Source organism: Botryllus schlosseri, chromosome 5 (genome assembly GCF_051294905.1).
Source record: "Botryllus schlosseri isolate E-star chromosome 5, Bs_hap1, whole genome shotgun sequence".
Lineage (NCBI taxonomy): Eukaryota > Metazoa > Chordata > Ascidiacea > Stolidobranchia > Styelidae > Botryllus > Botryllus schlosseri.
In genome coordinates this window covers 3,738,647-3,753,936 of record NC_137240.1, presented here as the reverse complement: position 1 = coordinate 3,753,936, position 15,290 = coordinate 3,738,647, and the positions used below count along the sequence as shown (strand labels likewise).

Sequence of the window (15,290 nt, the reverse complement as noted above, 5' to 3'; positions counted from 1 at the left end):
CAATGCAAATCTATGCCATTATTTCAGAGCCGCCGACTGCAAAACTTCCCAAAGAAATCAAAATCAAGGCAGAAGAAAAACTGGTCATCGAAGGTTTAATATCAGGAAAGCCGCATCCCATCACATTCTGGCTTAAAGACGAGAAGGAAATCTTCGACAACGAAAGAACCAAGATAGAAAAATCGGGTGACACAACATTGCTGACGACCGCAAAGGCACAGAGATCAGACTCTGGTCAATACGTCTTGAAAGCGGAGAATAATAATGGAAAAACAGAGGCGGTGACCAAAGTTGAAGTTCTAGGTAATGCCACCATTTTCCTACATTTACCTAGTAACTAACTTTGAGTCTCTTGTGGTGTTTGATTTGTTAGTATTGAAAATTTAGCAAGCAACACTAGACTTTGAATATTTCCCTATTAGTTGCTTGAAAATTGCAACTTCTACTTGAGTTGCATACGCAAAAGTAAGTCTGTAATATTCCCTTTATTTACTTCTTAATTGCTACTTCTACTCTTACTTTGGTAGAATTTTAAGACATTACGTCTACGTCAGTATCATCAGTAACTACATTGACCATCTCTACCCATACAGATCGACCTACTGCGCCAATGGGGCCCGTAGAATTCAAAGACATTAACGTTGATTCGTTAACATTACTATGGCAAGCACCAACAGACGATGGTGGCTGCCCGGTCAGTAACTACATTGTTGAAATGTCAGAAGCAGAACATCCCGGCTTCCGGGTAAGGAGTGATATTTGAAAATGTTTCGTGATATAATATTGTCACATAATATCTATCAAAGACTCTAAGCAACACCGTTTCCCGAACTTCTCTCCGCGTTTCCAAGTTGAGCAAAGATTTCGAGTACGTTTTCCGAATTCGAGCTGAAAACAAGTGTGGTGTGAGCGACGTCTTGTCATCTGACTTAGTAAAAGCTAGCTATCCTTTCGGTAAGACTGTTTTTGCAATTTGTTCCTGCCGTGATCAATATGACCTTAATCTTATGGTTAAGATGTGCCCTGTGCGCCAAGGAACTTGATATTGAAAGAAATCGGCCGTGAATCTGCAACACTGGCATGGGAACAGCCAGAATCTGATGGTGGCAATAAAATTGAAGGGTACAGCTTGGAGCGTAAGGAAACTAACAGCCTACTATGGACTGCTGTGAATAAGGTACCGTGTTTTATCCTGTTGGAATTTGTATGATGCTAAATTTGCAATGTAATGCATCACATATGTCGGATCTGCAATTAATATTTATGAGATTATTATACTTCAATGATTATGTTTGAGTGCTTTGGGAGATAGCTTGTGATTAAACAAGGGTATTACATATAGAATTGAACCTGGTTATCATCTGTAAAATTGTTTTTGTATATTATTGTATATATACACAAGTTGAAATTTCGGTATTTTCAACTACTCTCACATCGATTTTATCAAATTCATACCAATTTTTTGGAGTCGAACACCAATCATGTACAGTATATACATTGTACAATGTTCTGTACATTGATTATTTGTTTTTTGACAGAATCTTACCAAACGTACCGAATACATTGACAACGGCATCGTAGAAGGACTTGAATATACTTACCGTGTCCGGGCCAGCAACACGGCTGGTTACGGACCATATTCCGATGTCACTGAACCAAAAACTGCAAGAGATCCATGTGGTAAGTGTGACTTTTAGAATCAGTGCACAATTAAATAAACTTGGTTTAATACGTACTTCATAAATCATACGTTTCTCATAAACAATATTTCCCGGTCAATTCACAGATCCACCAGGCAAGCCAGACGTTATCGACGTTACCAATACATCGGTAGAACTGAAGTGGACGCCACCACTGAAAAATGGGGGTAACAGGATCATAGGATATACGGTGGAGAAGCAGAAACTACCAGAATCCAAATGGACCGTTGCGGTGTCTACGAGAACAGACGATCCTTTCGCCACTGTCACAGATGTGGAAGAAGGAGAGCGATATTGCTTCAGGGTTTACGCGAAAACGACAACCGTGACTTCACTGCCTTCAGAAGAAACCGACGCTGTCTTACTGAGACAGGCTATAGGCGAGTATTATTATAGATTAGAGAATATATCTCACATTATATTTTAGCTACAAGCGTAGAGATATTGTTTCAATGCAAAATCGTGCATATGGCATCTGCTAAAAGGACGGAAATCATAAAAAATATGTGGTGCAATTGGAATTCTGTAATTTATGAAATATTGATGATATTGGTTATGATATACCGTTCGCGAGTCTTTATACTTGTCAATATTACGTCATAACGGCAAAATTTTTTCTATACTTCTAATTAAGTTGACCACAGTTTTTGATGTTTGCCCCTGTTAAGTAGGGTTACCATACCAACTAAAAAAACACTATCAATGAGGCGAAATCCGGAATTCGGCGGTGGTGAAGGCAAGGATGACTGAAGAAAAGGTCTACCACAACCTATATTTCATTAGAGCGGGCCTTCCGGGAGTTCATTTCAATGTTGGCAAAATGACGATTTTTTTAATGAAACTACTGTATTTCCAGTGCAAATTTTCAAATTCGCTGTTTTCCCGTTCGATATTATAAGTTGTGATTTGTAAAAAGTGTCTGCTCTTCATGATCTCAAAATATGGTAACCATATTTTAAGAGTCAGTCAAAAACTTCGAGCGGAATAAATTTCACAATATACACATAATCTTTGTTGCAATATTAATGTAACGTTGTGCCGATATCGATTTTCCTGATACAGAATCACCACGCATCGAGCTCGGAACCAAATGCAAGAACGGTGTTGAGGTTCGTGCCGGTCAGGACATTCTCATAGACGCAACTATTTTCGGCAAACCTAAACCGACCATAAAATGGACGAAAGACGGAGAGGAATACACATCGTCGCGGGATGGTTCCGCAAGAGTTGAATCCTCCCTTAACAATACTCAGATTTCGATCAAGTATGTTGCAACAATGTGATTCCATGTTTGAGAATTTAGCTTCAGCTGTTTGCTTTTAAGATCTGCGAAGAGAGAGGATTCCGGAAGCTATGCTCTCACTCTCGAAAATCCCAGTGGTACCACAACTGTAACTGTTAAATGCAAGGTACTCGACGTGCCGAGCGCCCCTGAAAAACCGACCAAATTCACAAATGTTCTTGCTGACAAACTGAAGCTATCTTGGAACCCGCCTTTGTATGATGGTGGATCGCCAGTTACCAGTTATGTCGTTGAAAGGTAGTGATTTCTGTTGAAATATTACATTTCGATTTTGATACGATCATTTCATATTTTATATATTGATGCTTCACTCATTATGCCATGTATGTACTAAATAGTCATTGCTCAGTGTGTAGCTCCAACCAACTTATATGTGTGTGTTGATCTAGATATTATTAATAATATTTCCTACATAATTTGACTTTTCAGTAACAGTACTCACGTTATTATGTCATATTCAGTATTTAATGTTATAATTTCAATGTACTCAATATAGATCCAATGACACCTAATAGCATGATACCAGATCTCTTGGCTACAGTTCCATCTCACAACAAGTGAACATATACATTATGTCTGTATATATATATATATCTACAAACATGCATTTTATATCATATTTCATTCATGAACTGTATTTCGCATACTCTGTCCAATCAATATTTTATCTATCATGTGAAATCTGAATTCTACGTTTAAACTTTTTTCTCTCTCTCTCATGTTATAGACGAGAGACATCTAGAGCTACGTGGACATTAGTCAATTCTAACGTAATCGGGACTCAGTTGGCCGTCACAAGATTAGTGAAAGATCACGAGTATGAATTCCGCATATCAGCTGAAAACAAGTATGGCGTCGGAGCCTCGTTGATCACAGAGCCAGTTACTGCTAAAAATCCATTCGGTAAGCTATATATACTTTCCGAGATTGTCTGCAATTCACTGTGCAAAACATTGATGTTCAGCTGAGCCAAAAGCTGCAGATGCGCCCGTCGTCACTAATGCTACAAAGGAGCATATGACGGTGACTTGGAAATCACCGGAAAATGATGGTGGGAAGCCTATCACGGGATATTATTTGGAAAAGAGAGAAACAAAAGCCGTGCAATGGAATAAAGTCAACAGGTATCACTGATGCTATGCATTATCAGAAGCAGTCATGTTTAGTGACGGAATATTTCTCCCTTTTACGTGGTTACTTCTACTGCTCGCTGAAGTGTTTTTTAGCTAGTTCTGCCGGCAATTTTTTAGATAAAACCATAACCTCGTACACTTTATATTTTCTAAAGCTAAAAGTAGTTTGTGGATAAGTTTGTATCACTTTTGTGCATCAAATTGTCTGTGCAATATAGCTCTCTTCTCCCTGTAACTGAAAACAGGTTTAAAATTACACATATTTATAGTGTTATTAGAGATTTTTCAATAGTTCATTGGTGATTTGAAAAGTCGCCATATATTGAGATTCACAAACTAGGACACTTTTCACAGGCTCCAAAAGTTACTATTGCGGACGAGAAAACATGTGGTTTTCGAATTTATACAGCTAATGTCATTGATTTGACAATAAAAAGGTCATTTTTCCAACTCGACTCCCGAAATACCCGTTTGTAGCTTATATTAGGCAACTTGACTTAAAAACAGTCAATTTTCAAACTCGACTCCAGAAATATCTGTCTCGTCACTTCAGCCCACATTTTGTGTAATCCGTGGTCATTTTTGGTATTATAAACTATAATTGCATCAAAGAAGAACATTTGGGCGAAGGGAGGAATAATTGTATAGTAATCCTACTGTAATCTTCTACTTGCAATTGTGCACAAATGTATGAAATTATGACGTCATTGGACATTATGACCTTTAAATATCCCAATTCTTTTCAAGGCGTCCAGTATTAGACCGTACTCTAAAGGTCACCGGACTGACGGAAGGCAGCGAATATGAATTTCGAGTCATCGCCGAAAACGCGGCCGGAATGGGACAACCCAGCCAGTCTTCAAACCCGGCTACAGCTGTCGATCCTACATGTATATTAATAATAACGTATTTGTGACTTTTCATGAACACAAGTTTCTTGTAGATCCACCAGCACCGCCCGGGTTTCCAAAAGCAGTCGACACGACTAAAAGTTCTGTCGAATTAGCTTGGAGCAAACCTGCTTACGACGGAGGCAGTCCGATTACAGGATATATCGTCGAAATGAACAATCCTGACAAGCCAGACAGATACCACAAAGTCACAACGATTACAGCAACGCGTTACAACATCACAGGTCTGCAAGAGGGTAAAAGTTACGATTTCAGAGTCAAAGCAGTGAATAAAATTGGCGAGTCGGAGCCTAGCAGTGTGCCGGAACATGTCACACCAAAGGATATTCTTGGTAATCTAGCATTACTTTATTTGAATATTATTGAAATTATGCTATATTTGTACAATACACAGAAATGCCTTCATACGAATTGGATGCAACCTTGACAAAAACGGTTTGGGTTCGTGCCGGAAACTCAATAAGATTATACTGTACGATAAAGGGAAGACCGATACCCCAAATAAGTTGGTCTAAACAAGACGGAGAGCTTGAAATGTCCAGGACCGAAATCAAAACCTCAGACTGGGACACGTTGTTGGTGATACCAAACTGCAATCGTGATGACACAGGTACCATTGTTTAACTCATTGTTTAACATTAAAATACACCCGAATATTGTCAGGGATAATCGTCATCCACTTATAGAGAATAGAAAATAACCATTTCAATCACCTGTCATATCACCAGACATGATGTCACAAATACCAATAATCAAGGCAAATTTTTATGCATATGATATCATGTTTGGGGATACAACTATTTATATACTTGGTTCTTTTGAATTCTATGCTATTTGCTGACGATTACCCGTAACAAGTGTCAGCCGAACATATTGAGGCTTGTCAGCTGAACATTAGGGTTCTTCAAAAATGACTTTTTTTCTCAAATCCTGCTGGCTACTAAAATTGTTAGGCTACCTAATTTAGGCCTACACACAAAATTTGGTTCAATTCCAACCAGTAGCCGCATTGCTACAGGAGAAGAAAGTTTCGATTTATTATATGAAAATAAATAATAAAAAAATTGATAATGTTCTGTTCGCCCCATGAATGTGTTACGTTGTCTATAGGAAGGATGTTCGCCAAATTTGGTTCAATTCCAAGCAGTGGAAGCGGAGTTATTGCCGTCGAAAAATTTTGATTTGAATAAAATAGTATTTACGGTGACCGATTCTTTGTTCATTTATTATAGTTGTGCTCACCGTAAATACTATTTTATTCAAATCAAAATTTTTCGTCAGCAATAACTCCGCTTCCACTGGTTGGAATTGAACGAAATCTGGTGAACATCGTTTCTATAGACAACCTAACAGTTTCATGTGGTGAACAGAAAATTTTCAAATTTTTTGATATTAATTATTATATAATAAATAGAAACTTTCTTCTCCTGTAGCAATGCGGCTACTGGTTGGAATTGAACCAAATTTTGTGTGTAGGCTTAAATTAGGAAACCTAACAATTTTATCCAGTAGCGAGTACGATTTGAGAAAAAAGGTAATTTTTGAAGAGCCCTACTGAACATATTGAGGCTTCTTTCAACGTGACTGCAATTATTCAATTGTATATTGAAGTTCTGTACCTCCAAGAATCTCTTCAAATAAATATATATATTATGTTTATTACAATTGTTTCACCACATTTTGCATTTGACGACAGGGAAGTATGTCCTTGAAATGGAAAATTCCAGCGGAAAAAAGACTGCCACCGTGACTGTACGTGTCCAAGATTCACCGGGACCGCCCGGTCTGATAAGCATAAAAGAAGTGACCTTGGAATCGGCGGCTATCACTTGGGACCAGCCGGTCAACGATGGCGGGGCTTTGATTACCAATTACATAGTTGAAAAGAAAGAAAGTACTATGAAAGCCTGGTCCACCGTCGCGACGCAATGTACTAGAACGTCGTACAATGTTCAAGGATTGGAAGCCGGAAAAAGTTATCTTTTCCGGTATGCAAATTCTGTGGATTGTCCTGACATTATGAGAAAAGTCTAATAAGCCTAATTGACACACTAGTAAATAGTCGTTTTTGTTATACAAATTCAGAAAAGTTGTCTTCTCTAGTACGCAAACTGGGATAATTATTTTGATACTATGACTAAAGTGCTTGTAGACAGCTAATTCTGGTAAGATTTATCCACACCATCTATTTAAAGATTGGCGACAAGAAAAATTTGTCCGTTTTGGTATCCAAATACAAATATATATTGTTATATTATGACAAAATTCTTGTAAATAGTAAATTCTGGTAAAAATGATTCACACGATGAGGTCCAGGATTGAAATCAGGATAAAGTAATCTTCTCATTGCATGCAGATCAGATAATTACTTTGATATCCCATGAGAATTTCTAATTGATAGCATATTCTGATAGGAATAATGCACACGATCAGTGGAGGATTGTAATTTGGAGAAAGTTATTTTATTTAGTATGCAATTTCAGATTAATATTCTGATGAGAAAAAGAGATAGGTTCTTGTGAATAAAAATTCGAATGCGTATTTTAGTTACATTTTTGCCATACAATTCCAGAAAATATGCTTGTAACTAACAAATTCTGTTACGATTTCATTATTTATCCTAGTTCATCACGTCTGATTTCGTATTGTCGGGAGACGCTGTTCACACTATCGTTTTGTTGCCTTGGAGTAGATTTTTATCAAAATACGTCAACCAAGCCTGTACCTACAGAAAGAATTTGTGTACCATATAAAAATAGTACATAAGCTTAAGCGCTCTCTTCTCCCCGATTATTTGAAATTTCATTCCAGTGACATCATATTTTGTGATACAGTTGTTGATGTACAATGTTTTTTCCAATTCTCTACTAGTTGCTGAGGATTACCCCTGACGAGTGTCAGTCGAAAGTACTCACTTTGACTTCAATCCGAATATACTATTCAATTGTATAGCGGTAAAGTTATTAAGACTTCACTGCATGAATATCGTTGCAGAGTCATGGCTGAAAACGAATTCGGCATCGGAGTACCGGTAGAGACACCCGAACCAGTGAAGATCACTAAAGAACCAGGGCCTGTTCAAAAATTGGATGTCTCCGACACCAACAAATCTTCAGTCAACTTGTCTTGGGAAAAACCCAGTTTTGATGGAGGATCTAGAATTTCAGGATATCTAGTTGAAATCACGCCGAAAAACAAAGACGAATGGAAAATTGACGGCGAAGTCAAAACCGCCACTCATAAGGTGACAAAATAAAATCCTCTGCTTTTGTTACCTATTCTAAATTGCTCACTTGCGTTAGATCAATGGGTTGAAAGAAAATGAAGAGTATACGGTGCGCGTATCGGCTAAAAATGAAGCCGGCGTCGGACAACCGAGAGAGAGACATTTTGTTGCGAAGGATCTGGTAAGATACGTCATCAAGAATTTCTCGTAAATACTGGGATGGTTCATTGTTATACGTAATATTGAACATCAATTTCAAGTATATGCCGGTTAAGGCTGTTCAAAAATTACTTTTCTTTCCTGATTCTGTGAATTCATTGATTAAACAGTTGGGTTGCCTAAAAAAAACGCCGCACATCAAATTTGACTCAATTCCAACTGGTAAATGTGAACGCGCAGGAGTTTGAAAATTCTGAATTTACAATAATTTTTTTTCTAATATTTCAAATTTCACTGTCAATCCCACGAAATTGTCTACAGCTTTTCATTCATAATTCTGAGATTACCGACCGTCCAGGCATTTTTGCGAATCCGAAATTTTCACAATTTCAAAAATCGCGTCAGCATCATTTTAAACGCTACTCTTTCAGATTGAACCTCCGACTTTTGACCTGTCGAAATTGCAAAACAAAACGTTCACGGTGAAGGAAGGCGTTCCGGCAAAACTGATATTGCCTGTTGCTGGAATTCCAAAGCCTGAATGTGTTTGGGCAACGGATGGTGTTGCCGTGAAGGAAGACACTAGAATTGCATTCGAAAGCACGCCCACTGCCAATATCATGGTGATAAAGCAAACAAGACGAGAAGATGCAGGTAAAATTTCTTGTACTTATAAAATTAAAGATTACAGGAAGCAATAGCTTCGAAGTTATTATTTTATATAATTGGTAAGTTATGTACCTAGAAAGGCGTGTTTGAATATCTCAATATCAATATGTTATCAATGACAGGTGAATATAACATATCCGCCTCCAATTCTGCTGGAAGAAAATCCTGTGACGTAAAAGTCGCAGTCGTTGGCAAGCCAGGGCCGATCGATGGCCGGCTAGATATTTCGGAGCTGACGGCGGAATTTGCAGTCTTGAACTGGAGCCCACCTAAAGATGATGGAGGTTTGAGCCAGATGTATTATAAAGTAAAATTTAGAGATGGAATGTTGTCTCACTCTAGACATGACACCATTAATATTAGAACATTATGTCACATGCAATTTTGTGTTTAGTTTGGTCCTAAGATCATTTTCATCAAATATGCGTCTCTGCTGTATATGTGTATCAGATTGAGAATCATATATATTTGTAATACTTCAATTAAACAACCTATATATCTGTATGAGAATAGAAATAATTGAATACTAGATTTATACATCTTGTTGCTTCCAATGAAGGTAATTATTGATGCAGGATCTGAAATAACAAATTATGTCGTTGAAAAACGTGACACCATGAACGGAAACTGGGTCACCGTGACATCGTCAATAGCCAGGACAACCTGTAGAGTGTCTGGACTGCTTGGAGGCAACGAATACACCTTCAGGGTAATGGCAGAAAATCGGCACGGGATGAGCTCTCCCGTTCTTTCAGAGACAGTAATCGCGAAATATCCTTTTGGTATGCACACCGAATTCACAATATATATATATTTAATGCTCATGGCTATCTGTAATGTAGATGTACCACAACCTCCCGAGGATGTTACTGTCGATGATGTGAAGCGAGATTCGATGGATATTAGCTGGTCTCCTCCAGCTAAAGATGGTGGATCGCCCATTACTGGATATATCGTAGAGATGAAGGAACGTAACTCAATTATGTGGAAGAATGCGGGAAAGACTCACAGCACAGGTAGCGCTGAAATTCGTGTATCAGAAATGTTATTTAGGGCCTAACAGATCTGTTGACTGCAACTACTAATCTTACTCCAGATATTCTCAATATACAGACTCCTGACTCTGAGTATTTTGTCACAGAACTCCAACTCGAACATACCCGTAAATTTCAGCAAATAACAAGTTTATTCCATTTTTTAATTATTAATATTGACGATTGAATCGGTCAATTTTTTGAAATATTAATTGGTAAATAAAACTATGCCTGCAGGAATAAAGTAAGGTGGCGAAGGCCAGCAAACTTGAAAATCTTAATAGCATCTGTAACTGAAACATCATTTTAGTAACATTTGAGATCGTTTGCTTTGATATTAAAGTAGTGTGATTCTGACTAGACAATGGAGCCTGTATATCTTTCGCGAAATCCAATTCTGATTTTTTATGAAATTTCTTATAAAGAATAAATTCAACTCTGACTTTATAACTATGTTGACGAACATGGTCTTCTGTTATGCAGAGTATAAAGTTCACGGTCTCACGGAAGGCCTCGAATATCAATACCGTGTTATGGCTATAAACCAATCGGGACAATCAGAGCCATCGTTAAGTAGCAGCGCACACTTCGCATTGGATCCGATCGGTATAGAGGATTGTCAATCACATCAGAGTAGATATGTAACGTATTGTGCTTTCAGATGCACCATATAACTTATGTGTATACGGTTCTACAAATGAATCGATAAGTTTACGATGGGAACCACCAAAATCGGATGGCGGACACAGAATCGTTGGTTATGATATAGAAAAACAGAGCTTGCCAGCGCCGCTTTGGATGAAATGCAATGTCAGCAACGTATCAGCCACAGACTTTGTGGTAAGTACCATATCTCCCTGCTTATTAAATCATTCCAATTTATACTGCAAATATGTTAAGGCTGGAAATCTAATCGCTGGAGAAAGCTACTGCTTCCGAGTCACTGCTAAAAACGCTGCAGGAAATACATCACTTCCTTCTTACCCACTTGGACCTATCGTCTGTAAGGAAGAATTTGGTGAGTCATACCGGATGCCAAGTATTTTGGGATCAATTACAATCTGCATAACTAATTAATTAATACAAAAAATAAATATACATATGTGACTAAAGACCAAAATTGAACAAAAGTAATGAAATTATGTTCCTAATTAGAGTCATACCAATCACATCTTGAGCAGAGCTCATCTCAAACAAAAATTGAAAGCTTAGAAGTAGTTTATTGCAGTTTGTCGAGGCTCATTTGGAGTGTTCTATACATTTTTAGTCTAAAATATATCATCGAAACTTCACAACCAAGTTGAGAGTCAAATTTAGTTTGGTGGATGCAGTAAAGTCATTTGTAAATTCAAACTTCATTTTTCTCTTTATTCCATATGTAATTATATAATTATATAATACATCTCTAGTCTCTACAATTACATGTGTTCTTCATTTTGATCATATTCAGTGATGCTGCTGTTGATGCACACAGCTCTTTCATATTCTTTACTGGTTACTGACGATTCTAATTTTAATACGAAGATAGTATTCTAATCTGATTTTGTTATACACATTAGAAACTCCATCTATTACCCTGGACGCAAACTTGATCAATGGAGTCACATTACGAGCCGGTCAGGACTTACAACTCAGAGCTGAAATAGAAGGCAAGCCTGTACCCACTGGTAAGTCAAATGAATAGAATCGTATTCGAATCAATGACAAACCTTGTCCACTTACAGCTGCATGGACATTGAATGACTTGGACATACGAGAAAAAGATGGCGTTAAGCTCGAACGTACATTGACACACTCAACGTTACGCGTGAAAGAGGTTAAATTGGCGAACGCAGGCGAATATACCTTGACAGCGTCTAATAAATACGGGATCAAATCCGTGTCTTGCAAAGTGGATGTTTTGGGTAACCATGGAATTGTTTCCCTCATCATTCTCATGTTATATTGACTGATCAAATATTTCTGAACCATTACAGATAAACCAGGACCTGTAGGACCTATTAAGATAAGCGACGTAATGGCAGAAAAATGCAAGCTGTCTTGGAGTGAGCCTAAGCAAAATGGCGGAAGTCAAATCACCAATTATATCGTTGAAAAACGAGAGACAAGTCGCTTGCTTTGGACTTCGGTGAGATATTTGTTATGCGGCATTGATCTCTAAATATGATGTGACATCAAATTGAGGTTCAAGATGTGAGAAAAATTCATTGAGTATCCATGTTTCTCAGAAATCCACTGTATTCGTACTGCAGCTGAATGATTTTCATGGAGGTTACATTCCGCTTCTTAAAATCTTAGCTGCAATTCAAATATGTCTGCTTCTTGAAGAAAACGGAGGATGCCAATAATATTTTTGCATTATATTTAGAGCGCAATGACCTTGCAACTGCACAGCTGCATTTACTTAAAATGAGACTTCTGAAATTTCGTAGGTTGGTGAATCTGGCATGCACTGCAACATCAACTGTACCAAACTCATCGCCGGAAACCAATACATTTTCCGAGTATCGGCTCAGAATAAATACGGTGTTGGCCCGCCTGCTGAATCTGCATCGGTGATCGCAAAGAATCCATTTGGTACATTTCTATACCCATTCCAATATAACGTAGAAGGGATATACGAAGCTGTGTATTTGCGTAGATGTACCCGGTAAGCCTGGCAAGCCTGAAGTTACCAAAACGACCGGCAACACCATGACTGTGACTTGGGAGAGGCCAGAATCGGATGGTGGAAGTGAGATTATCGGATACAACTTGGAGCGAAAGACCAAATCCGGTCTTAAATGGATTAGGTGGGTAATGCATTGGGTTTTTGAAATGTCAAAATCATTTGATGAAGACTGAAATGACTAGTGGTGCAGATTTTGAAAAATTTGCCAAAAAAAAAGAATAAGCACAGTATATTACTGATATACAACGTTCTTTCCAATTCTGTAATAGTTGCTGACGATTCAACATTCCATTGTACATCGTTTTTATAAATATATATTCAGATGTAACAAGGAACCTGTCCATGAAAACAGACTTCGCGTCACTGGATTGAACGAAAATACTGAATATGAATTCCGAGTGTCTTCGGAAAATAAAGCCGGGATTGGGCCAATCAGCGACAGCTCTAACATATCGATAGCACGAGATCCAATTTGTAAGAAAGGCTGTCAAAATCATGTGCGCCTGTTACTAAACAAAAAAAATTACAGACGTACCAGGCACACCTACGGCGCCGCATATGTCAGATTCGACCAAAAGCACAATTACTCTGTCTTGGAGTAAACCCACTTACGATGGAGGCGCGCCTATAACAGAATATGAGGTTGAAGTCGTCATTGCTGGATCATTTGATTTTGTGCCGACTCGCAGTACGAACAGGAAAATAACGAAGGAAGAATGCGTGATTCCTGATTTGAAATCTGACACTACGTACAGGTTAGTAACGCTCTCGGACTGGTAATTATCTGCTATATCTTCAAAGTATGTTTCAAAATACTTCTACTTTTTTGCGACTCTTTATGAGGCAGAATTTTCTACTTTTGTACCTTTCTTTGAAAGTAGAAGATGGTTTTGCGATACGTTATTCATCGTTATTATGAGTGAAATTTTCATAACGATTGGCAAAATGGCACCTGTATCATGGTAAATGAATATCTTTTTTCAGCTTTCCCAAATTAGATTCGAATTATAATTATAGCTACACAATTTTTATCCAAATTAGAATGGAATTAGTGAATTCGCAAAACTTTTGACATTAAATGAAGTTCAGTTCGTATGAAATCCATTAATCCATGAGTCCATTACTATAAGCATAGGAATAGCAAATGTTTCTATAGCAAGATTGAATGGTACCATATGGTTCGCCTGTAGCACTTTCGGGAAAGCCATAAACTCAATTAGAATTAAAACTAGATAATAAAAAATCACAAAAATTTGATTCGAATTAGAATAACAGCAAAGAAACATTTCACTACTTGTTACAGCTCACTGCTTTTACTGATTTCCTTCATTCGCTACTCACAGATTCCGAGTCATCGCAATCAACAATGCAGGCAAGTCAGAACCCAGCAACGCCAGCAACGAAATGACACCGGTCGAAGTTTTGGAAGCGCCAAACTACGAACTAGACGCCGACATGAGAAAAACCATCACAGTCCGCGCCGGGGGATCCATACGTATGTTTGTAACCATACGTGGACGCCCCACTCCTGAAATAACATGGACCAAAGAGGGCGGTATTCCGTCAGATCGAAGCACTGTTGAGACCACTTCGTCATACAGTTTGCTAATCATTGAGAAAGCTAAGTGTAGTGATGCAGGAAAATACGAATTGCTTCTCGCGAACGCGGCCGGCACTAAAGTTTTGTCGCTTAACGTAAAAGTGTTGGATGCACCTGGACCGGTACAAAATCTAGCAGTGAAAGATGTCACTAAAAGCTCTGCGTTCTTGTTATGGGATGAACCGAAACTAGATGGAGGCGCTGCCATCACTAATTACTTGGTAGAAAAACGTATGCCCACGAGGAAAGCTTGGACTACAGTCGCTACTGAAGTCCACAGGGACACGTTCAAAGTCACAGGATTGGAAGAAGGTCAAGAGTATTTCTTCAGGGTTATGGCAGAAAACAAGTACGGTATCGGAGAGCCGGAAGACACAAAACGGCCTGTAATGATGTGTGAAGTGCCGGGATCTCCAAAATCTATAACTGTTGACGATGTAACGAAATCATCTTTGTCAATCTCTTGGGTGAAGCCTGAGTCTGATGGTGGAAGCGCCATCAGCAGTTACGTCGTTGAAATTCAAAAATGCGGCTCAGAACCTTGGATTACGAAATGCACGACTTCGAAACTATCGTGAGTATATCAAATCCTTCAATTCTTCCGATTATTATTCAAATGATATATTCATAGTGAAATAAACCTGCGATTTTCCACTGTTACTCATTAGGGGTATTCGTCAGTAACTAGTAAATAACTATAGAGAACAGTGTATGTCAACAGTTATATCATCAAATATGACGTTACAGGCGTGAGAATCCGAATAATCAAGGCGAACAAATATCGTAAGATCAATGTACTAACTTTAGATTATACACAAACCCCTTTAAACGAAATTCGAATATTCGAGGTGAACAAAAGAAGGAGTTTTTGTATAATATAAAAA

The 15,290-nt window shown here is 38.1% G+C and overlaps 1 protein-coding gene across 1 annotated transcript in view; it reads left to right on the top strand.

Moving 5' to 3' along the window:
• The window catches only part of LOC145439972 (titin-like), a 515,551-nt gene that overhangs the window by 392,651 nt on the left and 107,610 nt on the right, over positions 1-15,290 (top strand). The window contains exons 253-283 of the mRNA XM_080317640.1: positions 28-303; positions 594-745; positions 807-954; positions 1,017-1,177; positions 1,539-1,680; positions 1,787-2,080; positions 2,763-2,964; positions 3,025-3,240; positions 3,731-3,906; positions 3,968-4,127; positions 4,884-5,026; positions 5,080-5,379; positions 5,442-5,657; positions 6,744-7,035; positions 8,042-8,291; positions 8,350-8,454; positions 8,864-9,086; positions 9,224-9,385; positions 9,677-9,883; positions 9,944-10,117; positions 10,619-10,741; positions 10,797-10,975; positions 11,036-11,153; positions 11,695-11,802; positions 11,860-12,039; positions 12,112-12,263; positions 12,568-12,712; positions 12,777-12,927; positions 13,129-13,280; positions 13,336-13,561; positions 14,150-14,980. Coding sequence (XP_080173766.1) covers positions 28-303; positions 594-745; positions 807-954; positions 1,017-1,177; positions 1,539-1,680; positions 1,787-2,080; positions 2,763-2,964; positions 3,025-3,240; positions 3,731-3,906; positions 3,968-4,127; positions 4,884-5,026; positions 5,080-5,379; positions 5,442-5,657; positions 6,744-7,035; positions 8,042-8,291; positions 8,350-8,454; positions 8,864-9,086; positions 9,224-9,385; positions 9,677-9,883; positions 9,944-10,117; positions 10,619-10,741; positions 10,797-10,975; positions 11,036-11,153; positions 11,695-11,802; positions 11,860-12,039; positions 12,112-12,263; positions 12,568-12,712; positions 12,777-12,927; positions 13,129-13,280; positions 13,336-13,561; positions 14,150-14,980 — 6,364 coding nt within the window. The remainder of the gene's footprint in view (positions 1-27; positions 304-593; positions 746-806; positions 955-1,016; positions 1,178-1,538; positions 1,681-1,786; positions 2,081-2,762; positions 2,965-3,024; positions 3,241-3,730; positions 3,907-3,967; positions 4,128-4,883; positions 5,027-5,079; positions 5,380-5,441; positions 5,658-6,743; positions 7,036-8,041; positions 8,292-8,349; positions 8,455-8,863; positions 9,087-9,223; positions 9,386-9,676; positions 9,884-9,943; positions 10,118-10,618; positions 10,742-10,796; positions 10,976-11,035; positions 11,154-11,694; positions 11,803-11,859; positions 12,040-12,111; positions 12,264-12,567; positions 12,713-12,776; positions 12,928-13,128; positions 13,281-13,335; positions 13,562-14,149; positions 14,981-15,290) is intronic.